Raw genomic sequence first — 25,916 nt, 5'->3', positions numbered from 1 at the left:
TGATATCGATGGAAAATATCTAATTAATTCGGCGGAATAATTCCACAATGAGTCACGCCATTGGGGAATCCACAGAGTATCTAGCGTTGGCAGCAGATATTAAGATAGTCCTTAAATTTCATTGGTCAACCACTCTATCTTCTGTGAGCTGTTGAGCAATTAGTTACTGACAGCCACACTCATTGCTTTTTCCTCATCGTAACTCTGCTTCCTGTAAGAAGGAATACCAAATAGCACACAGGCTTCCCAATATCCTGCCTCAAACTCTGAAGTATGCATGGAATTAAGTCAACCAAAATTCTTTATATGTTTCAAAAGTGGACATGAAACAAAAGGGTGTTTGACATTTTTATATATTTTTCTATGGAATGATACTTTCGGCTATTGGTTCCTAGGTATCACCAGTTAGACATTATAAATCGGTTCAAAAATCTAAATACATATTTGGACATGTGTCAACAATATTTAATTCATTGCTTATATAGTTTCATTCAACGATGCACTTTTTTTGCTCGTAAACATGTCTAAATTTGTGCCTACAAAATACGATGTACGGATATTATTGATTTTCTATTATCAATTGAAGAAAAACGCTTCTCAAGCCCATCAAATGCTTGTGGAAGCTTACAGTGGATATGTTCTAAGCAGATCACAGTGCTTCAGGTGCGTCAAGACCAAACCAACCACAAAACTGATCGCTTCATAAAGAAGGCAATGCTGTTTGTCTTCCGGGACCAATTTGGTGTCATATGGTATGACCTTCTACAACTCGGTCAAACCGTTAATGTTGATCGCTACCAAAATATTTAATTTAAAAAAAAAGTCTCATTTCATAGGTGCATACCTGGTACAATATATACATAGAAAACTAATCAACTTTGTCGATATCTGAAATTGCGTGGTGAACTTCCAACCGTCATTGATACCTTTTAATGAACGCATATAAAGTTGCTGCTCAGGATGAAAAATTTTTACGAAAAATAGGGGTAATTTTTTTTCCCCCCAAAAATTTAATATTTGAATGATAGACATTATTCTAACCTATAAAAATATCAAATCACATAAAATCTTTCCTTTCTAAAAATGTAGAAAAAGGATGCACCCATACGTGGATCAACAAATTTCCTTAACTTTTTTCTCTTTTTTTTATTCCATAGGGCAATTTAAAAAAAAAAAAAAAAAAAAAAAAAAAAAAAAAAAACTTTAGAAGCACTTTTTATAGATTTAAAAAAGTCTATAAAAATTATTTTATACAAAATAACTAAAAACATCTTTCCAGTATTTATATTTACAAAGTAGAGTTTTTGCCTTTTTTTCATAATTTGAAAAATGCTCAACACCGCTCATAACATCATCAATGAAAAGAAAAAGAAAATGGAAGGTACTGTATTAGGAATTTTTGCATTGAACTTTGAACGTTAGGAGGTGTAGGATGAATGATTAATATTATACTTATATTGTATTTATGCCGTTTAACTTAATTAGTAGTTAAATAAAACCAATGAACCAATTTAGTTTGATTGATACTAATGCAAATTTGGTGACCAAATTACCCAGAGCATAGGGTAATATGGGCCTATTTCAAGTGTTCAAAAATGGGCTCTAACTGCAGATATTTTTGTGCGTTATAGATAAGTGCTAAGAATCTGTAATGCACGACGTGAAGTTCTAGCTTAGTTATAAAAGGTTCTAGGATGTTATGTCCTCTGCAGTTTCGCCTTCATACATATCTTACAGCATAAATGTATCTCCAACATATACATAGTTTAAGATTTAAAATGAGTCTCCTTCCACTTGAACTCATCTGTAATACATTTTTGCATTCATTATTCTAAAGTGAGCGCATTAAATTCAGTTTTAATATATTTTAAAATAGAAAATATTAAACATGAATGTTGCACCTTTTTATAATGAGTTCGAACCGGCTTCTTTATAAAACAAATAAAATAAAATTTAAAATTAATAAAACAAATAAATTACATTTATGCTATAATAAGGGGGCGAAACTTCCCAAGGTAAAACTGCACAGGGTGGCTCATATTACCCCAGTTACCCCTATTGCAGAATGAATGACCGTCAAATATATATATTATTATTTTCGGCAATGCTGTCATTCGGCAAAGTTTTCACGCAAAAAATGCTTGTCATTGTGATCAAAAATGAGGAATTAATGATATATGTTTTCTCATTTTTTTAAGGCTTACAAGTCCGAAAAAGATAAATAAATAATAACTAACTTATGAATTTGAAAACATATACCTACAAATTATATTTGATGGATTTTTTTTTATTTAGAGAAAAAGAACACTAAATCCCATAAATGTTGTAAAAAATAAATTTTCAAGAAAGTAATTTATTTAATTCTGATCTATTAAAATTACATAGTTATTTATAATTAATTAACACATGGGCTGAAGAGTTGCAGGCTTCACAAATAGCTGGTTCTATTTTTTTTTTTTTAAATTCACCTCAGTTACCCCCCTCCCCCTCCTTCAAAAGACAGCTATCAAAATTTCATACCCAATATGTTCCTTAGTTTGTGAGTTATTGCCGCTTCTTTGTTTATTTCCAAAACAATGGATCAAAAACAATTTGTACTCATAAACAATGTACTGTATGATGTATGATACAATTAGAAGTATGATAACATGATCGGATATGTGAGGGGCCAGATTCTGACAACACCATATATCAGGAAGAAGAAATTCCTCCTGAAATGAACTGTTGAATAATTTCCCTTGAATCTTGCAATGAAGGAAAAATACTTTTACACCAAATTGCGAAATCCTGATCCTCCATTGATGCGAAAGGTTGGACGTATAATCAGGTGTGGTGATGATGATGAGATTCCTCCGTCTAACAAGACTCCTGAAGATCCCGCCAACTTCAAATTATTTTCATTCAACTACTTATGTGAACGTTAAAGGGCCTTTGAGTATGTCTAATACTACTAATTCTGATGGAAGGCAAAAATAATAGGAATAAAATCTTTCTAAAATCTTGTTTTGTTCATATAATAAAGTAAAATTTAACAATAAATTATGATGAATATAAAACAACAGTAAATTCCTTTAAATTATCATTATAAAACTGATTTATTCTTTAAATACAAATTGCTCAATTTTGATATTTTCTAAAAAAAAATAAAAAAATTATAGCACTCTTTTTTTAAAATTCCTTTTCCTCCTAAAATCCCCCAAAAATCTCTAGTCTACTCATTACAAAATCTACTGTAAATCCTTCATTTAAAATGTTTCATCTCGTTTTGTGGTTACAACTTGTACAATTTCCTTATACAAGTTACCAATTGTTCACAATATATACATCAAAGTATTACAAATATAATTATATTTACCGGGTGTAGCATGGAAGTTAGAACACTCTTATAACTCGAGGTTGTGTAAACCAATTTCAAACCTTTAAGTTGTGTCAAACACTTTTGAGTTTATGTTTGTTTTCTGGCATTGTACGTCATTCCCATTAACGAACGTTTCGGATTGAGACTGCCATGTATTTTATTTATGTTACCCTGATTAGACGTAATAATTTTATTTTTTAGTACAAAGTTAGTTTTATCTCGAGAATAAGCCCCACTTCTACTTACTCTTTCATGACTCCCTATTTTTTCCTAAATTGGTGATGAACTATATTCGTTCCACATTAATAGATAACAGAGACGTTCAGATCAAGATCTCTGCACTTATACGGGGCGTAGTAACTCCTGCAGAGAGTTCTGACCCACCTAATGTGTTGTCCAACACCGTTACAGTTGTCCTCTAACTCCTGGCCATACGGTAAAATTCACACATAAGTTCTTCTATGAAAACAGTAACTGACTGGACTTCTAGCCCAAGTGGAGTTGCTCCCTACAGCTCCGATTTGAGCATGTATAACCTTACCTTCTGGCCAAACGTTGAGCTTGCCTGCACCATCTGCTAATCGAACATCAACCTCCTGAAGGCTTCTGTTAATGAACACTATAAGTGCATGAAAATGGACACAATCTGTAACCCTAATGGAGGGACATCATTCCAATCAAGGACTACTGCATTGATAACTAATTATTCTCAAGGAGTGTGTAAAGAAAATTGTATGAAAAAAATGCCATAGTTCTACTTACTTGTTATAGAAATATACAGTTGAGCCCAAAACTATTCGTACCCTCACAAGAACGCCAAGAAAACTTATTTAGATGTTTATGTTGGATCTTCAAAATCATTTAAAATATCCTTAGTCCATCGAAAACTACTTTTTACTACGAAAAATTAATAAATTTTTCGTAGTAAGTTAAAAAAATATCATTTTTGGCGATTCATAAGTATTCATACACAAAGAGCAAAATTATTTGATACTGGGATCGATTTTTGCTCACTCTTCTCGACAGAATCTTGAAAGATCATCAAGATTTGTTGGATGTATTTTCCACATTGCTTTTTCCAAAGTAGTTCATAGATTCTCAATATGATTAAGGTCAGGATCTTGGGCGAGACAGTCGATAACCCTATCTTTATACCTATTGAGTCATTTTTGAACTTTTTCCCATGTGTGCTTAGGTGGTTCTCTTGTTGGGCCCACCAATGTCTTCCAAGCTTAAGCATCTTTGCTGACTGATGCAGATGCATTTCAAGAATTCCAATCTAATTTTCCTTTTTCATGGTGCCATCAATTGTTTGAATTTCTCCAGTTCCATTGGCAGCAAAACAATCCTAAATCATGATGCTTCCACCACTATGTTTCACTTATGAAATAGCGTTTTTGGGGTTGAAGGCTTTGTGGCAAAATAACTCCACCTTTATATCATCTTACCAGAGTGCATCAAAAGTTGAGTTCATCATCTTTGTGGTCATTGGCATACTTGTATCTACTCTAGAGGACTGGAGTCGTTCTTGGCATAGAACCCCAGAACACATTTTTTACAAGCCCCTTTGCAGAGTTGATAGTCCAACCAAAGTTCCTGTTGCTTTCAACCCCTGCTGGATGGATTTCAGAGTTGTTGTTGATCTTGGCAACTTCTACGACTGCATATTTCACTTGTGTTGAGCTAGGCTTGGACTTCCTACCATTTCGAGTGAGTACATTCTTGACAAGGCCAGTTCTTTTGAATTTGGTGATGGTGCTTTGGACAGAGGATTTTGAGATGGAAAAGTCTTAGTAGCTGTCACTTAGATTATGGCAATTCCCTACATGCTGGGGATGTCCTCACTCTACTCCTTGGTCTCGGTCATGTTGAGTGTTGATAAGACTCAAGCCAAAAAATTGGCTCATCACACTTTTATACGTCAGAAGATAGTTCAAGGAAATTCTGTATCTCAAGAGTACTTTAAGGAAGTCTCTAAATCTTTTCAGACTTCACCATGATAAAAAGAAACAGAAAATGTGTTTCTTATTTTTAACTTTATGGAGGTGTATGAAAACTTTTGAAGCAAGAACAAATTGTTTTCTAGGTATAAAAAAATATTTTATATGAGAAGTTGATATTTTTGTTCAATAAATAGTAATTATTATTAAAAACATTACTATAGAGATAATTAAAAACAATTGGTAAAGATTTTCTTTATAGATATGGAAAATATTGAAAGGGTTCGAATACTTTTGGGTTCAACTGGATATATTATTGAAAATATAATTAAAAACTCTTCTAATTTCCAGTTCATATGCCTGTATATGCACGTAGATTTCAAGCCATTACTCAGTTTGATCCATTCATTACTATAATCAATTTTAATCTTTTTTTGCAAGGAGTTAATCAACCTTTTATGGAACCAATATGTATTGTATGTGCACTATATCATTATAATATGTAAATTATTTTGCTCATATTGGTTTAATACTTTTAAAAATCATTAATAAAAATGAGAGTTCATTATTGAATTTTAAGTAAGTGATTTTTTGATGGTATGTACATGAGCCTTGTTGGTTCATTCATAAACTACGTGATTCTATTTTAACGTAATTTGACGAAAATAAAGGGATTTTAGAAAGTAAATATTCAGTTCCATTCGATCATTTTTCTATTTTTTTTCAAATTATTGTACCCTATATGTCATTTCTGTCGTGTTGCATTATTATTCTGCTCAATGTGGTTTTAAGTTGACATCTCTTCCCCACAAAGATAGACATTTTTTTAGGCCTAACTCTCCTCTCCCTATGTGCCAACTTCGTTTGTGAATATCCTCTTTTGGTAATGCCAATATTGTTCCTAACGGTACAACACTAAGGACTAAAGTTAAAGTTCGGACCAATGATATAGAAACAAGGCAAATATTAAAAAAATAATGGAGGAGAAAATATATAATTATATAAAAGCAAGGACTCCTGTAAGCTTACAGGAGCCCTTGATGAAAGCACGTCCTCAGGGGTGCTGCTTGCAGGAGTTTTTCTTGGCAGGGGGGATAGGCTGTTGGGCTTTTTCGACTGAAAAGTTTTTTGGCTTTTTTTTTTTTAAATACCAAATTTGACAAATATTTTTTTGGAGGAGACAAATAACTTTATTTTTTTACTTTCGAATTAAAATTTTCAGAAGACACTAAATTTGAACGAATATAATATTTTTTACAAAAAGGGAAATTGATTTTTTTTTTCTTGAAAATGTAGACATTAAAAAATTTTTTAGACAATAGGATTTTTTCTTTTTAAATATAACAATTTCGCAAAAGTGGGGGAGGGCAATGACTTCTTGGGCCCTATAGTTCAGGGCACAGCCTCAGTACCACGCTCCGTTCCTTACGTGATACAATAAAGGTGAGGACATGTGGAATTAAAGAGGTTGTCACGATTATAGTATGATTATCAGTCTCGTAATTACAGTTCTATTATGGGAGGCGGCCTGGTTGAAATGACTATGAATGACGAACCATTCACAGGTTCGATAAATATTACTACTGAAAAAAGTTAGTCGGAGGGCCTAGATCAGCTGCATCGATATATATTTGCAAGTGGGGGACAAATTAGGTAGTTGTGATGTTTTAGTCATAGTTTTATTTAAAAAAAAATAAAGGGAATGGTAATTTTTCTGATCTCTAGGCTCCTATATATTGGGCACACCTGGTTCCTTGAAATATCTCCGTTTAAAAGAAAACCGCCTTATTTTGTATATCATAACCTTCCTTGTATCTCACAACCTTTTTCACGAAAAATAAGAGAAAAAATGTCCAAAATCTATTCGTAGTAAAGGGTCGTGCACTAAAATTAGAACAATTTTTGACCTTCTCCGGACACTTAACAAATGTATTGTGACGATTTTTGTATCTTTATTTTATAGCCTAGTTGGTATTGGCCTTAATTTTCAATTACTGACCTCCATGGGCCTCAGGCACTGGCTCAATCCTTTCAAAGAATGCTCAACAGACTTTGAAGATGTTTGCAGACATGGGCCTTAATCGCTGCCTCAATTCTCCAACGAATGCTTTGCAGGCTTTGAGGATATTCGCAGAGGGGAACATTGCAGCTATGCACTTTATGGTAGGCTTGAGCGACTTCACACTGTTGTGTGAGGTTGTACAGACGTGCCTCACCAACTCCCGCTATACATAAACGTCCAAAAGGTTTAGGTAAGGGGAGCCTTGATAGACTTCTTCACTCCGACATATTTTGAAGTTAGGAGTCATCTTCTTCATCTAAGAGCTGTTCTGAACATTCTTGGTGATTTCGCTGGAGGTTTCCAGCTTCTTAACGGCCCTCCAGACTTTGTTTATAGGTAGCTAGTGAGTCTGGCGATGGATTTTTCTTCGTGGCCTGCTAGGAATAATTTGGCGACTTTGTTTCTTGTAAGATGCTCCATCTTTACAATTAAATTTAAATGCAAACAAACATAAATTTGATAAATTAGTCACCGAACACTAAACTTGATCAATTCTTCCTTCTTGACTACGGAATGATTATTATTATTCAATAATTGTTCAAAGCTTAACCAATCCATGGTCAGGACGGGAATGAGAGGGAAAAACAGGAAAATCGAAGCTAAATTCTTAATGTTTAACGTTCCTATTTTCCTCACAATAATATTTACATATAAATATATTGGATCCATCATGTACTTTTATTTAATAATTGATATATTCCCTTAAAAAACTGTGGAAACATGTTTTGTTTCATATTGTTAATACAATTTAAAGTGATGCAAATGAATACTGAGAGCGATTTGTTTGTTCATTTGTTTTTGAAGAGATATATGTCATATCATCTTTTTGTAGAAAACACATGCTTAATTAATTTTCTATTTATATTTTCATATAGAAATGCAATTTCCTTATGAATACACGTTCAGGCTTTATCTTCATTTATGCTCTTATCTTAGCAAAGAAATCTCCAATTTCAACATTAAGAACCTCTTTTGAAGGGTTTGTTACTACCAAGAAGGACTTTAACAATAATTTTCAACGTAATCTTGCATAAATAGTGTTTTACATGTATTAGGGGAAAAATATCTTTTGGGTTCTAGGGTTATTTCGTCTCTTTTAAATTTAGCATGCCATTTCTCGACTGTTGATTTCCCTGTACAATTTTTTTCTTAAAAAACTGTTTTTTTTAAATATTTGTAGGTAACTTCTGAAGAAAGAGATTCTTAGGAGCATTTTAATTACTCTCACTAAAAATATCTTTAAATCAATTTTCACGATTTGCTCTCTGAGACTGAATGAAGTCAAAACATGTATTGGGATAGCTTCCTTTTCTTGATTTTATTTCAATATTGTTTTTATATTTACACACCACACATACCTCAAACCCTAGTTATGGTTCATGTTGATCTCTTAAATCATTTTACACTTTTTTAATGGCTGTAAACCACGGATAAAAATAAGTTATTAACCTCGTTATTATTGTTTTTTTTTTTACAAAAGTGATATATAAATTTGTAAATGCAATGTCCGTGTTAAAAAAGACATAATATATATTTATTTACTTTGTATAGCAACAATAATAAATTATGATTATGAGGTAACCATTATATCTAATAATTATATACATAGTTAATGGTGCTTACGTATTCCTTAGCGGATGTTATATGAAAAAAAAAAGTTATAATATAACATTATCATTGACGTCATAAATTATGATTATCGAATAAAGTACATATATTATCCAGTACGAGCTATAACCATAGAGAGATAAAATACATACCGAGTGGCCCATTAAAATCTGACCACTTTGATTTTTTAACTTCAAAAATATATAATTTATGAATTAACAATATGTAGAATTTTGTGCAAAATTAATGTACTATAAATGGATGTGTGTCGGAGCTTGGTTATTCATTGATGCTGCCGTTAGCGGCAATGATGGCTTCCAGGCAGCGACGTAAGGCCTGACACATGCTGCAGATGTAGTCCTCTGACGTGGCTCACCAGTGCTGGCTGACAATGGCTTCAGGGCCTCAGAGTTTGAATGTAGACCTTCCCATCAACATACCCTCAAACATCTAGTCGAATGAGTTGGCATCAGGCCTTAGGGAGCCAAAAGTTTCAAAAAAGAGTCTTGCAATGAAGGAGATGGGGTTTCCTTCATTGCTGGTGTCAAAAGATCCCTCTCCACCCTCACAATGCATTTTCCACCCACTTTTTTGATAGCTCTCTGGACAGTCTGGTGTCGTCAAACCCCAAGATCTCTTGCCTGGGCCCTCATAGACTTGAAGGGATTGGCCTGAGCTATTTCTTCAACTCCTACGGATCTAGTCTGGCCTTTTCGACCGATACCTTCGGCCTCTCCAACGTTTTGGACTTGCTGACGGCGTAGACAGTGGTCCTAGAGATTCCAGCGTCAAGGAGTGTGCGAATGGAAATTCGTGAAAATATTCAAGTGTCCTTTTAACAACTTTTACGTAAGGTAGAGAGCTAATTTATTGTTTAAGTCTATTATACACAAGAATATTTGTAGCATAGATCTAGAGGATCTTTAATATTTTTTTGAATGATCCTTATTAAGTATAATTAATTTGGGTTAGAGTGTGATGTAAATAGTTTAATAAGTCTACTATATTAGACTCACATTTTACTAAAAGCATATATATTTCATATAATTTGGGAACACTTGAACGTGAGAAAATTCAGTGAACGGAAGTTTGAAGTATACTCACGAGTCTTTTCAATTTAAGAATCGATAAGTATTATGTCTTGAATTGAAATATAGTCAGAATAATGTTCCAAATCCATCATTAATATTTTGAAATGGTTAAATTAAAATTATTTTTAAATTTAAAAATTGGAAAATCAACTATTTATACGCTTCATAAAATAATCTGTATAAAAATACTTTTTTTATTATGAATTTATTTATTCAGAGAAGTTGCATATCAAAAAAATATATAAATACATATTTTAGTTTAAAATTAATTCCCCAAACCAAAGTCAAACATCTTGAAAAATTGCTATATACGGGTGTCCACGATAAATTGGAACTACTTTAAACTTCATCCAGATCCATAATGTGGATATTCGGGGTTAAATCATACTAATATAAAAGGGTGCGTGAACAATACAGTATAACTTCCACTACAACTGTTTTGACAACAGACAATAGTCATCATGGAACAAGCAAGGAGAGACGCCATCCTCGAATTGGCTCGCGCAGGGCACATGCCCTCTACTATCTACAAGCTTCTTAACTATCCCAAGACCACGGTGTACCGGGTCTTCAATGCCTGGGAGGTTGAGGGGAAGGTCTGCCGCAAGGCCCACAACATGAGAAGTGACCGAATCCGCACTCCCCGCTTCCTTGACGGCCTCTGCAAGTCTATCAAGGCATTGCCGTGGACTTCCTTGTCCAGATTGGCCAAGAACCGTGGAGTGAGAAAGCAGCTGGTCTCCAAGAATGTAAATGAGGACCTCTCTATGTACTTACACTACTTGATCTAAAATTAATTGGTTACAACATATTTTCAATTTTGCATCATTCTCGCTGTTAGAATTGAGTACATTCATGCACTTGAAAAGAAGAACAAGTTTTGCTGCTGTCTCTGTTCCAAAGCGGTTCTGCAGCCCATGTAGAATGTACTAGTCCAAAAGATGAAAAGACTCCTTTTACTCTAGATTACATGTCCACAGCAGTCATACATTTATAAACTGCAGAGAGAATGTCACTGCCGTGACTTCCCATAAAACCTACACGAGATTCCTACCATTCAGTATTTGACATAGTTTTGTTCACATGTTCTCTAAACATAAATAACTGAAAATGAGGCGATCCTGCCTGAAACTTCATGATGGTTGGAAAAAGTGCTGGATATTTATTTTTGGCATATTCCATTGCCTTATTATTCTCTTCTTCAATAAGTTCCTTCTCATGTTGGCAAGAAGATGAGCCTTGGTAATGAACTGTTTATACCTTTTTCTCACTAGTTTTATCAATTTATAGGTCATTAGCCAGTAGATTTAGAAGGTGTGCTGCACTAACATACAAAATGATATTATGTTCAGTTGATTCGTCTAGTAGTTTCTGCATTTTGTTAACGTTTGCTGCATTGTCTGTCAATATACTACCAACACTAGAACCAAAATCATCCTCACATTTCTTGATGAAAGATTTTGCAAGTAAATATATAATGTAAAATTAAACTAAAATAATAGATTTGCCGCAACAGCCATGATTGTGTTGTTGTTTTTTCGAGCTTGTGGACCACACAGGTTTATCTGGACTCGGGCTTACCCAACAACTAGCAAGCCCGAATTCGAGTCCAGGCTAAAGTCCCAACTCCAGGTGAGTTCGACTCAGACTCCGCAGCTCTGCGTGAATAACACAAGGTAATTAATTAACAATTATATTTTGTATTACTATTGTTCAGATTTGCTTCATAAAAATCGAATTTAATCAAAGAAATCAGATTCTTTTTTTTTTAATAAAAAAAATTAATTACCCTGACTTGGATGCATTTGATCATTTTGTAAGTTATCTCTTACTCTATTTCTTTTGTATAATGTTTAATTTGTTTTAACTCAGATTTGTAGGTATCACGAAATATATCTGCCTTGAAAGTTTATTTGGATGGGGACGATCTATCACTATTTCACCCATTGTCGAACTTGCTTTTTGAGGTTTAATTAAAAAAATATTTGTACCAAAATATTGAATATGTGATGATATATATACGGTTGGGCCGAATGCAAAAACATACCCAACTGTAAGGGTCGTACGGAACCGAACCATGGTATAACCCTATACCGTACCAGCCCCAACCATAAAAGCACCCAATCAATGCAAGCTCATGCCAAAAATTATAAGTTTCTGAAGGTATCATCATCCGTAATGCCACTCCCACAATGCAAAGGCTGATCCAATAATCACCTTCTGCCCTCAGAGTAAAATAAATTATAAACATCATATCTGTCAATCCAGGATTTATTTCTTGGAATATCTTCCTCAAAAAATACTTTCACTTTTGGTGGTCGAAATAACTTCTTCGTTTCCTTACATCTAGTGAAATAAACATCCCATTCTTTAATGATTTCATAAATTTATATGGGCACCAAAACGCCTCATTGGATCTCGACATATCGGAAATACAATAGATGTCTGCTTTTGTGTCATATACAGTCATAACTCATAAGATCTTCTGCCTTTCCACCTTGACAACAACACGCATTTGTATTTACACCTAGTCATTTAGTCTAACAACTTTTAGCCTCATTTCTATTTTGGTCAACTATGAACTATATTTTTCGATCTCCTTATTGCCTCAGATTGTCATTTTCTTAGTTCGGTTATAGATGTGGGCTCATAGTTATCACCATGACTTGTTATAATATATCTTATTTGAAATCGAAATTAGATAGCTAATTCTGGGCAATTTTTTAAAATATAAAAACTATCCCAATTTTGAGTTAGAATTCCTGATACTGCATCTCCCCCCCATTGCTCATATATATCAACATTCGAGCAGTAACTCTATTGTCATCATCAGAGCTTCTTGTATCCTCCATATGCGCTCATAACTATCCTGGTTGCATCTTCCAAAAACGTAGAGTACCATTATTGGCTTTAGCTCCTGGAAAAGAACAACGAATCGGGAAGCACTCAAGGCTTCTGTAGAGGAGTATTGGAACTCCATGACCTCCAATTACATTATTATCACCTGGGACAGCTTCTGGTAGCGTATCAAAGTCATTATAAAAGTCGATGCAGGCTACATTCACGATTATAATTGACAACACGTGTTTAATTAATATATTTAGTCTAGTTTCCGAAATTAAACTTATTATAATGACTGATTCAAAGTGCCGTTTTTTAATTACGTACCTGCTAAATGGTACATGTTGAGAAGAATTTTCACAGTTTCCACTATGTATATAAGATACACCTATATACTATCAAATACTTTCCCGTTATTTAGCTATATCAAAATTCTTACATAATTATTGAACTTGTTTATTTTTTGAAAACATTTTAGGAAGATACTATATAGCGTCTTCCAATCCATTTTTATAGACAATTTATCTGAGGCGTGTGAGGGTTAATACAGGGTCAACACGATATTTTTGACGCTTGATAAATTAATATACCATTTTTTCCAAATATTGGGTCAGTAGTTAAGAAGACGTGTTGCTGACAACAATGGAATCCAACAACTTTAACCCGTCCAACCAGGTAAAAAGAATAATCTCAGTTATGATGATACGCGCCGGTTTTAAGGACTGTGAAATCATGAAGTGTCCCTGCATGGTGAGGAACACAGTGAAGACCATCAAGGGATTTATCATTTTTTTAAGCCCACAAGTCCCAGATGTGGCTCTCCAAGAACTTCTCCCCGTTATTTCTACTTGTGGGGTGCAAGTGAAGAGGACACCAACCGAACCTCGTGCAACACGGTGGCCAAGTTAAAGTAGCGCATCATCGTGATTTTCAACAAGTTGCCCAGGGACAAGGCTAAGCCTGAAATACTTTTCAAACTAGGGATTATAAATTTGCAACATGTTTAGACATTATTATCTTTGCAGCCCTCAGGTCTATGCTTATAAAAGTGTGCTCATAACTTTTAGCTAAGAAAACTGTAAAAAAAAGAAATATAAAATCCTTGAGACGTCCTACAAATAACCTATGTATAATGATGCTAGAGAACTTAAATGGATATTAACATATCTGAAGTGATGCTACAATTTTAAATCGGTCTTGTTTGCTCAAATCAGATAATTGGAACCAGATTTATTCCGGAAAAACCAACATTTTAACGCCTTTGGTCAGTGAACTACTATGTGTTGGAGAGAGAGTCCAATAAACGTGTACATAAAACTGTTGACTCCTTGTGGACTTCCATTCACGAACCAGTGGCCGACATGGGCAAGGAGTTCTTCATCTAAGCATGTTGGTTTGAGTGATGAACTTCACTGGTGACCCCTACATGTAAGAGCTAAAGGTTTGTGAATGTCTGAATTAATTTTGGGAAATAAACACTAATGTACATTATCCTACAAAATTTCCAGATGTTAAATCCCCAACCTGTATACATGGAACGCACACTCCCATTGTTACTTCTTTTTTTTACCACCTTACGGCTATTTATTTTTCTCGATTAGGGGGATACTTATGAAATGTAGGAAGGAATGGAATTTCAAAAAACTTTTTTTTAACATTTTCTTCGCGAATTTCGATTTGCCAATTTCATCAAAAGAATAAAAGATGGACTTCTCATCTGGACAAATTTTTCATCGATATATGTTGTTATGATTCTAAAGTTTATGGTCCTTGTGAGAGCAGAGAGGCCCCTTTTGACACCAACAATGAAATAAATCCATCTACTCAGTTCCAAGACTCTTTTGAACTCTTTTTGATACATTTGGCACCCCTAAAGCCCTGATGCCAAACACCTCGACTAAATCTTCTGGATGCATGTCGAAGGAAGGCCTGCAATGTCCGTCATCCAAATACCCCCAAAAAAAAAAAAAAAAAAAAAAAAAAAAAACTATGAATCAATAATTGCTTTTAATTATTTTTACTTTTTATTAATAGGGAAAGTTAAACGCAATTTCAATAATGCTCTGATATAGTCTCTCATGTCCAAAAGTTGAGCTGAAGCGTTGGTTACAACTTTTCTGCACGTATTTTGTGAAGTCAAAGCAGTGAAGAGACAAAACTAATCAGTTGACTTTGAGGAATGCCTACGAAATAAAAGGTACTGTTGTGATTAAATCCTGGATATTAATTATTAATTTAATAAAACACCCCAATTGAGGTTAGGTAAACAGTTCGATCAAATCCTAGTATATCTCAAATAAATTCCATCTCTTATCTCTCCTATTTTTGATATTCCGAATTGTCTATGTTCAGAGGGAGCATGTCACATACCTTTCTCCACAAATTTCATGGCAATACTTTTTTTTTTTTTTGAAAGTGCATCTTTTATTTTCAAGTTCTGAATTAATTGTGTTTGATGTAATGTATATGATGGAACGGTTAAAATATTTAAATCTACTTCAATTTCAAACCAAATATGAAATTTAAAATTCACAATGAACTCGACAATAAGGTGCAACTTTTTTTTTTATCTCCAACCAACCAACCAACCCATGCATTGAGATGTAGAGTAGGTCAAAACAACTTGCCTATACGAGGTATATTGAATGTGAAACAATGTCGATTTTCATTTTAAAAAGTTATTCAAATACAATTCCTGAGATAATCATTTTTGTAATGTGACTAGTATAAAATGGATCATTAGACAAATCATCAAAAACTTGTGCTTATTTTTCTGAAATTAAAATAAATTCGAAGTCGTGAAGGTTGCCCAAACTAATTTCCCCAAGTTTCCCTTTTTGATAATAAGTAAACACATAATAAAGTTGATTTATATTAATTTTATAATCTATGACACCTGAAAACGAGGTAGTTCAATTTTTGGGGCCATTGATCTCAGTCATTATGAGTCATTGCGGTAATTTATTGCTATAAAGTTCACACACTATCCGAACAAGGGTTTGCACCAAAAGTGTCTCTATTAGTTGCACTCTGAGAATGTTCTACTATCTTTACTATCAAGTTCTAAGCTAGATGATAAACAATTCAGGATATCGAAAATAAAAGACAAAAGAGATGGAAATGATTTAGAATATATCAGTGTACGGCCATACTCTTCACCTAATCTCAATGGGAATGATACTTTATTTATTTATATCAAGGATTTGAACAACACCACTGAGCCTTTTATCACTGTAGTCCTTCCTCAAAGTCAATTGATTAGTTTTATCGAAAAAATAAATTCCATATTCATCATGAATGAAAAATATCAAACTTATGTTCTTGAATGTAAGTATAAAAATATGCTTAAATAACTACAAATAAACCTTAGAAATTAAGGAATAATTAATAAAAGGTCGTATTTATAAGAGTTTAATTTATATTTTTCGTAGTCCAATATTATAAATTGGTAAAATAAGGCGTCTTATTTGGCATAAATGAACAACAAAAGTATGTTCCTTTATAATATATTTGACATTTGGTATTAAAAAATAAAATTTGAGTAACCAAAAGGAAGATAAACTTAAAAAACAAACAAAATCGTAATACGCTGTACCAAAAAAGACCATGAAGGACCATTTTTTTGGACGTTTAATGGTTATTTTCTTCTTTATAGGAATGAAATGCAAAATAAAAAAAATATCCGGCGATACCTAATGCCCTACTTTTGTCATTTCCGTACAGTCTAATATATAGATAGTCAAATATTGCATAGACATATTTGAGCCAATTATAGAGACTTATTATTCAAATTTCTGAGATGAGTTAGAATACCAAAAACTTTTAGCTGTAGTTTAAAACCTTTATTTGATTTATAAGACATATATTGGCCCCGATATGGTCTTTGAAATAACATCTATCAACTTTTATTCCCGTGTCCTCAATTTTGGCTACTTTAAGTGCAATTTGTGGAATAAAAATTTATCGGTAAAAATTGACGATAATTTTTGTAATCCAGACTAACTTTTGAGGTACATTATTGTAGCTTTCTTTTGTGTTGACTGTCCAGATATGTTACATTATTCATAATTGTTCCTCTTTCTTTCAAAAATATTAATGACTATAAAGTTCATCACACTATCAAAATTGATTTATTTATGTAGATACTAATAATATATGTATGTACTGTTGTGAGTTTCTGAAATATCACGAAATATTTGATCATCATTCAATAGAATGAAGGGAGGTATGGAGAGGAAGAGTGGAGAGAAGTGTTCGATATTTTTATACACCATACCTTACAAACGGAAAGTCCAGTTCCTTTTCTTTCTAGGTATAGAGTATGTTTTATATATGGTTTTGGAGGTTCGCATTTCTTCATCCAGTTTGACTTCGTCCTTCCTTGGAGCTCAATATGAGCGAGATTGACAATCACTTATCCAAGAAATATGACGTCCATAAAAGACTCGGTAAGGGAGCCTATGGGATTGTATGGAAGGCCAAGTCTCGACGCTCAGGAAGGATCGTTGCTATTAAAAAGATATTCGATGCCTTTCGTAATCGAACGGATGCTCAAAGAACCTTCCGAGAAATTATATTCCTCAAAGAGTTCAACAATCACCCAAACATCATTCGACTCCTCAATGTTCACAAAGCAGACAATGACCGCGACTTGTACCTTGTCTTTGAGTACATGAGTACGGATCTACATCACGTTATTCGAAAAGGAAATATCCTTAGGGACATTCACAAGGAATACATCATGTATCAGCTGTTTCAAGCCACAGCATATATCCACTCTGGTAATGTGATTCATAGAGATCAAAAGCCGAGTAATATCCTGTTGGACTCTGAGTGTCGATGTAAGATTGCGGACTTTGGTCTTGCACGCTCATTGAGTTCTACTGAGCTGGAAGAGAATCAGGATTGCCTGACAGACTACGTTGCCACGCGTTGGTATCGAGCACCTGAGATCCTACTAGGATATCAAAAGTACACAAAGGGAGTTGACATGTGGAGTCTTGGCTGTATACTTGGAGAAATGATAATTGGAAAGCCTCTTTTTCCAGGAAAATCCACCATGGATCAAATTGAGCACATTGCAAGGCTCCTCGGAAACTCTCAATTACTCAAACTTAAGAAAATTTGCTCATCTCAAACTGCTCAGCTTGTTGGAAAAATGATATCCAAGCACTCCGTTTCCAAATGGAGCTCAACTATCAAAGAAAAATACCCTGAGGGCATTGATCTTCTACAAAAACTCTTATTGGTGACTCCGGACGATCGCATCACCGCTCCTGAGGCTATAAAACATAAATACGTTACAAAGTTTTATAATAAAAAACATGACTACCACCTCAACTACGATGTCGTTCCGCCATTCAATGACAATGTTCAGCTCTCGGTGGATCAGTATCGACGTAAATTATATGATATCATTAAAGGTGACAAAACAAACCAAGGGATGTGAAGAACTTGCACATGCTTTTTTCCGGGAGGAAATATTGAGCCAAATTGATGGTGCAATAAATTATGGATATCCTCATAGTTAATAATAATTAGTGTTAAACACGACTTTGGACACAAGTTAATTATTCCATTTTTTCAGCAATACACACTTAGACTCTTGATGTGGAATCATTTTTATAAACTCTACCTGTAATTTAATATGTATTTAATTAAAAAATAACATACTCATCAGTTGTTTTTTTCCAATTTTAATCTTTATTTGTTAAACCTCATAGGTGGCTTTTTTATCAGGTGTTCATATTTACAACATTAATAACTTGCCACTTAAAAGAAAGATTATTTAACTTAAGTATATACATTAGAACATGCAAGCTCATTAATAGAGCATTAGGCTTGCGTTAGTCCTTATTTAGGACTGAATACTACAGTCCCATCCAGTTCAGTCCCTGTCCGGTCCATTTTAGTTCTGTATCAGTCCTAGTACTGACAGTCCGAAGGACCAACATTCTTAAGGATAGGTCCTAAGAGTGGACTGGACCGAATAAATAAGGATTGACACAACACTATAGAGCAATGAATAATTAGATTAAATATTCTTCCATTAAATAACAATTGTAAGAGAGAATTATTAACTTTCGTTAAAATTGATTAATCAGACATGGGGCTTTATCCGATCGTCCATTGAAAAACCAAATTTGTGATGTAATTAACTAATCCTGGAGCTGTAGAAAGATTCTGTGAGAAAATGGTTTTCTTTGGGGATGAAACTAGCAAGAATTCTCCAAAAGTAATTATGAAGTATGGTTTAATTCGGTCCACGAAAGGGATAATTCGGTGCATAGAATTTCCTTCTATGCCTTTCACATCTAACTTCTAATCCCATTTCTTCTTAATTAGTGAATATGGAGGATTGAAAGAAGGGCCTACGACATTTTGTTTGAGGGAATATTCTTCATATCCGTAGTTTTTATAGAGTCAGCTCCTTCGTAGTTTATCATATTTAGCATCTCTTGATGAATCTTTTTTTTTATATATAGATCACTTAACTCATGTTTCACCTAAACAATAAAATAGAATAGCTTATCCGGATATTAAGTAATCCATGCTTAAAATAAGCTTTGGAACTCCTAAAATCATTCGGCTAACAATTAACCAAAAAATATATGCCTACATAATTGGTAGTCTTGGGTCATAAAATCCAAGGCCAGTCTGAGACCGTTTTAGTAGACCAAAGTGATTCAGTCCTTCAAAAACTTGGTATGAACCGGTCTTATAGAAAAATTCACTCCATGTATGTATACATGTATACAGGAGGCCCTCGCATAAGCAGAAGGTTGCATAACACGGTGTTTGGAATTATTCTGACTCCCGAATAGCAGGGTACATTCCACTCAAATTCCGTTTTTTTTCATATTATGATAATAAATCATAAAAAAATATATACTGAGGCAAACAAGAATTTTTGTAGTTGTTGATAAGTTCGTTCATACATTTCAAATATTCATACAATAAAAGAGTAGAATTTTGTAGAGGAGGGAGGGGGTAGTCTTCTGTAAGTATTTGACTTGGTACTTAAAACTTTTGGTTATTAACTATCATAGGTAGATACTTACAATTAAAATGCTTGCAGAATAAACATTGGTTAAGTTCCAATTATTTAAATTTTCAGTATTTATATGAACTAATTCAAAATAAAGTAATTAAAACTATTAAGATTAAATTTTACAATTATATTGCCTGGCAAACAATATTTTGAATAACTTATGATTAATAAAAGGTTTTAATTGTCCTAACCATACTAGAAAAAAAAAAAGAAGGAATATAGAAGAAAATTGGCCCCCAGAATGAGACTAAAAAAAAATGGTCTTGTATTACAACCAAAAATTCTTGCTGAATAATTTGTGACCTTCAGCACAAAATGTAGCTATAATGATTTTTCGCAAAATTGAGTGTGGATTAACTTTCTGCCCTTCGTTTGTAAAATATATTACCACCATGTTTTTCAGTTTTTCCCCTACCTTCCACAGAATAAATGATGTTTCCCAGATTTGCTTTCATTAACTCTATTGTTTTAGCAAGCAAAGTAGCCTGACTCAATCCCAACTAATTAGCTACTTAGTTAATATAAATAGCTTTTACCGGTGACCTTCACATGTGGACAATAGGTTTTACAAAACAGATGGAAGATTTTTATTCTTATTCAAATATTTATCGTCGATTTCTATTTACAAATTATTCTTTTAAGCCTTGGGCCCCACCCCCATTAGATCGTCTCAGTAGAAGAATGAAAAATTGATAGATTTTTTTTTTTGAAAGGGCCCGTATTGTGGCGAATATTAAATTATTTCAAGGAAATAAAGTTTTTTTACTATATCTAAAAATTCTTTGGTATCTACTCTCATCCCAATAACTTGAATAGATAATTGACTCAAATATATCTATGAAATAGATATTTAAAATAAATTTATTTGTAGTGTTGTCGGTCCTTATTTAGGACCGTGAGATGCAGTCCGGTCCGGTCCTATCCAGTCCAGTCCCAGTTGAAAGTCCTTTAAGAAAGTAAAATCGATTCCTCATGACGTTACTGAGTGTGCTTTTCCAACTTTTAATTATGTTCGTATTATAATGAAAAATATATTATTTTTTGGAAGATATCTGCAATAATCTTAACTTATATTTCATATATTTGATTTGGCTTTATGAAAAATTCACAGGAGCAAAAGTTCTAAGGACCGGTCCCAATGACCGACGGTCTTAAGGACCGGTCCCAAAAACTGACAATTCTAAGGACCGATAGAACTGGTCCTTAGGACTGGACTGGACCGAAAGTTGGTAACGTAATATCGCGGTTTTATGTGCTTTTCCATTTCTCCCCTCAAAACAAGAAAGTAAGCTGCAAACGTACGAAAAAATCTGTAAAATATCGAAAAAAATTAATTTTTGATGTTGTTTCTTTAAAATAATCGGTTTGAATCAATTTATACGATTTTTATTTTATTAAGTTTTATATATGAAACATTTACTTTGCGACAATATTCACACATTCTTACTCAAACTTGCCTTTTGGTATGAGTTTTTTAGTTCCAAACATTCTGCCAATGGATATTCCATTCTCTTTTTTGTATGGAGTATTGTGTACCTTTATTTCGATGTTTCTCTTCATTCTTACTAATCGAATCTCCTTTTTGGATACAAAAAGGGTCATAATATTAAATTCAGGTTATATTTTGAAGAAAAAATCAAAAATAATCTTCCAGCTTGTTTTGTATTGACATCCCACATATGTCAATATAAATATAATCATGCATAAATTAGTGGGTAATTAGCTTGTCAAATATCCACTCTCATAACTAGATTCCTAATCAGAGTACTTTTTCCGTTGTGCTACCTTAGTAGTAACACGTTCGCAGTGCACTATTCATAGACCAAAAATATTGTTTGCAAAATAGTTAAACCCCTAATCAATGCATTATTGTTTTTTTATGTAGTTTGATTGGTTTTTAATATGCACATGGTACACTGTTCTGTTACCGTTTCTTTTTACTTTTCAAATGAGCATTTTTGAGGGCCTTCTAGTACGGAAGGAGACATAATTAAATATATAGTTTCTTAATAACATTGGAAAATGTTTAAGGAATCCATCAAACATAAATTACCACGTGCGTAGTTGAAATCTGGACACTTATAAAAAAGAGGAATAAGAAAAACATATAAGACATTTAGTCACCCATATTCAATACCTTGGGGCGATCATAGACTTAGTAATAGAATGTTTTTTCCAGCATGACTTTATAATACTTTTTTGAAATTAATTCTCCTGCCTGCTTTCTCCCCCCTCCTTCGAAAAAATGATCGAATCCTGCTCTAATAAAAGTGGCGTAATGTCTTAAAAGTTTCAAGACAATCCACTGATTGTAGTGATGCGTTTCAAGTCCCAGTGAACCCTTACATCTACACCTTGTGCATAGATAAATACTCTCTCGAAACAGGGATTTTGCCTTAGGTACTAGGCAATATAATTATCCAAGCTTCACGGGAGAAGATTCTTGCCCAGCACAAAATCTTTGTTATATTATGCTCTTTGGATTTGTATCAATCCCTGTCTCTCTCGGCCAACTAAAACCTATGGGCAGACCCTTGAAAAGTTGTTTAAATACAACCCAAGGGGGCCCAAGTTCAATCCTCGGTAAGCGCCTTTTGTGCGAAAACCATTAATTCGATTTTTACGTGCGGTAATACCATCTATCACACACATGGTCCGGTATACCGTATTACCTTTTTCTTTCCGGACCATACCAGAAACGGTCTGTTTATCTCCATCTCACGCATCTAATACTAATATCGTCTTATATATATGGGACCTACAATCAAATTAGCTATTGATTAAACCCCCGGGACACCCCGGGTAAAAGGAAAAGCTAGAACTTTCTTCTAGCCGTTACTTAGGCCTAGTGACTTATAGAGGGCAGCCTCTGTTATACCAAAGTAACTGTAGGGAATACACCAATAAGACATAATATATCCCCTTTCCTCTCAATCCATCCAAAATCCCCGGGCCTTTTGTTTTAAAAATAGCAAGATTATCTCACCGATAAAGGCCTCTCCTATTAAAATTCTGCTTTCATAGTATATGATATTTTATACTGTGGTCCTTCTTTATGCGCAGTTGCATCACCAGTGTGCTTGGTCTTGAAAATTTTTATACCGTTTTTCCTCCTTTTTGTTACAGGCAGAGAAGCAGACTATATGCCTCTCACTGTTCACAATTAATTATCCCCTATACTAGTGATGTTTCTAGATTACGCACCAAGAACCCCTCTGTTTTCTCTTTAATATTCCTTTATACGCAGTTTTCCTCGTATATTCAGGCGTTGTTGCACACCTTTATTAAGCATTTTATCTTAATTCCACCGCCCCAGGAAATCGCCAATAGAAAAAGATATCCGATTTTCCCGCATCTGACTGGTTTTTTTGTCCCATATTTTTCTTGTTGTGCCTGGAGTGTTTCATACATTGACTCTGCATTAATGAACCTAGGTCTAGTCAAGGCCACCCCTGAGTTACACGGCCTTTACTATTAAAATTAAATTATTAAATATGAACAATTATACCCAAGACTCCATATCTTCAAACTCAAATGACTCTGATGGGGCTTGCTATGATTGTGGTCCCTGTAGGACCTGTTTCTCTAGCATCCCCAAATTCAAGGAATATATTAAATTATGCCCTAAATACATGAGGTTCCGACGTATTATGGATACAAGGACCAAAGCGTTTAGTACACTGTGTTCTGATGATGACAGGAGTAACGATCCCGCATTACAGTTAGACACTGACTGTAATGCGGCTCCTCACCCCAATCCGACCTACAGGACGATGAACAGGACCTTCATTTAGGAACTTTAAAAGAGCAATTAAGAATAAACTCTCAACTACCAAGAACCCCCCCCCCAAGGCTGTTATGAACATATCTAACCTGTCCTCATCATGTACAGAGAGCTGATGAGCTTGGGATATATTGCATCCAATGGGACGATGCCATTCTTCTGGTTCAAAACTGGATACAGACTCAACGCTACTAACTATGTCTATATGTTGAAGACTAAGTTGATTCCATGTATATGGACGGGTATGTTGTTCATCAACAAGAGGATAGACTGGCACACACAGCAAAGGTTATACAGTCCTTATTGGAGACAAAGATTCAATTCTGGTAGAATACATTATGGCAACCATAATAATTATAATCACCAGCTCAAAATTTCTTTCTGACCGCATGTCGAGGCCAGACAAGATGCTTTATCTTGATGTACCCAAGGCTTCTATTAATGAGTTAATGAGTATTGTAAATCCATGTACCCTAATTATATTATTAAAACCTGTCTCAGCTTCCAGTGGTGCATCTATGCCATTACCAAAGTCGATGGAGGAACGAGAATCCAACTTTATTATGCCCTATTTGTCATTACCCTTGTCCCTATTGGGAACAACCAATTTCATAGGTCTCTATGGAAGATTTTTGTACCTCCAAGGGTGTTGGCCATAGGTACGAACAGGTGGCATTTACTTTATGGCAGGTCTGGACTGTAGGATGGATACATAAGAACTTCCCATCTGAGCTCCCGGAGCTTCTGGCAATCATCAAAGATGTGTGTGGCCTGGTATTGTCTCGATTATGTCTTCTTGTATCCAAATCACTAATTCTGGACGCTTCTGTTGGATGGCCAGTTTCAAACGGTAGAGTTGTTCACAGTAGAGAGCAAAATTGATCTAAAGCAAAACAAAAATATCGCTCAAACCACTGTTGTGAGACAAAAACCGAAAAAGTATGGGCCTGTATATATTGTAAATTTTCTTGGTCACTTTCAACACATTTTTTCCTCTCAGGTATTAAAGATGTAAAATTGCCGAATTTCTTCTTTTGAGACCTACATACTCGACATACGATAATTCACAACTAAACCGACCCAGCGCAATACTGTCTAAAAAGCGTTTTTAGTATACACTCACACGTCCGGTATGGTTCGATGTGACCAATAATAATTTTCTTGATTTTTGTTCAATATTGTTTTTATGCTGACAACCTACATTTTATATTCAGCCCCATCGTGTACTTGTACTTTGTCCTTAAATATTTAATAAGAGCAGGACATTTATACATAATCATATAGAATGCACCTTGCACAAGTCAATAGAACAACAGAACACACAATAATAAATATATTGTTTAGTCAATTTTAAACGCTAGTGTGTTTAAAAATAGATCTTCCAACATTTTTTTGCTTTATTAAAATATATTGCAGAAACTTATGGATTGTTCCTACGTAGGGAAATGACAAAATACATACAAAGTCTAAAATATGACTTAACCGCCTGATGTGTTTTATTAGTTGGTAGTCTGAAGATTGTCATATATTTTCCATTTCTGTTATTATTTAACAGATAACGTCTAAATATGAATAAAATAACTATTGGGCGGTCTCATGTACAAAGAGTAACAAGATGATTTATTGTGAAGTTTTTTGCTTGAATCTTACGCCAATTACGTGGGACTTGACGTCCTTAATGTTGGAAATTATCATGGATCAAGGAATTAATACTGGAAACCTCCTTTGCGAATATGTGTAAAACTGATGAAAATCGTGTGCATTTTGGGCATGTTAAAAGAAAAAGAAATGGAAAATGAACGTGGTAACTCTGACAACTGGAAGATCAGCTAGTATCGCATGTGACGGCGAGGAGGAGGAGAAGAAAATAAAAAAAGTACACTTGTAAGAATTACTCCCTTGTCGATCTTCAATTCTACTCTGAGTGCAACAATGACTTACTATTTTAACACAGGAACAAATCAATAGGCCTGTTACTCTCTGTATATAATGATCACACACGAATGATAAATCAGGTTTTGAATATAATTGAATGTAGTAAGAAAGGAAGTTCATTAAACAGGAGTTAAATAGTTGAGGGAAAGAAAATTAATTCATTATTCAGACATTTAATATTACAACCCTGTAAGGCAGGCTCAAGCACAGAACGTATAAATTACGACAATGACATAGCATAAGTTC

At 34.1% G+C, this 25,916-nt stretch overlaps 2 protein-coding genes across 2 annotated transcripts in view; both read left to right on the top strand.

Moving 5' to 3' along the window:
* The window catches only part of LOC121126291 (uncharacterized), a 360,273-nt gene that overhangs the window by 3,378 nt on the left and 330,979 nt on the right, over window positions 1-25,916 (top strand). The window lies entirely within an intron of this gene.
* Window positions 17,230-18,576, top strand: Erk7 (Extracellularly regulated kinase 7). Its single transcript, XM_040721749.2, has one exon. It carries the CDS (start codon window positions 17,294-17,296, stop codon window positions 18,347-18,349), a length of 1,056 nt encoding a protein of 351 aa, XP_040577683.1. The 5' UTR covers window positions 17,230-17,293; the 3' UTR covers window positions 18,350-18,576.

Source organism: Lepeophtheirus salmonis, chromosome 11 (assembly GCF_016086655.4).
Source record: "Lepeophtheirus salmonis chromosome 11, UVic_Lsal_1.4, whole genome shotgun sequence".
NCBI classification, from domain to species: Eukaryota; Metazoa; Arthropoda; class Copepoda; order Siphonostomatoida; family Caligidae; genus Lepeophtheirus; species Lepeophtheirus salmonis.
The sequence above is the reverse complement of the archived record's forward strand: the minus strand, read 5'-3'. Positions and strand labels throughout refer to the sequence as shown.

Bases quoted from the DNA above. Each gene is read 5' to 3' on its own strand.
- Erk7 (XM_040721749.2), top strand. From the start codon at position 17,294: ATGAGCGAGATTGACAATCACTTATCCAAGAAATATGACGTCCATAAA.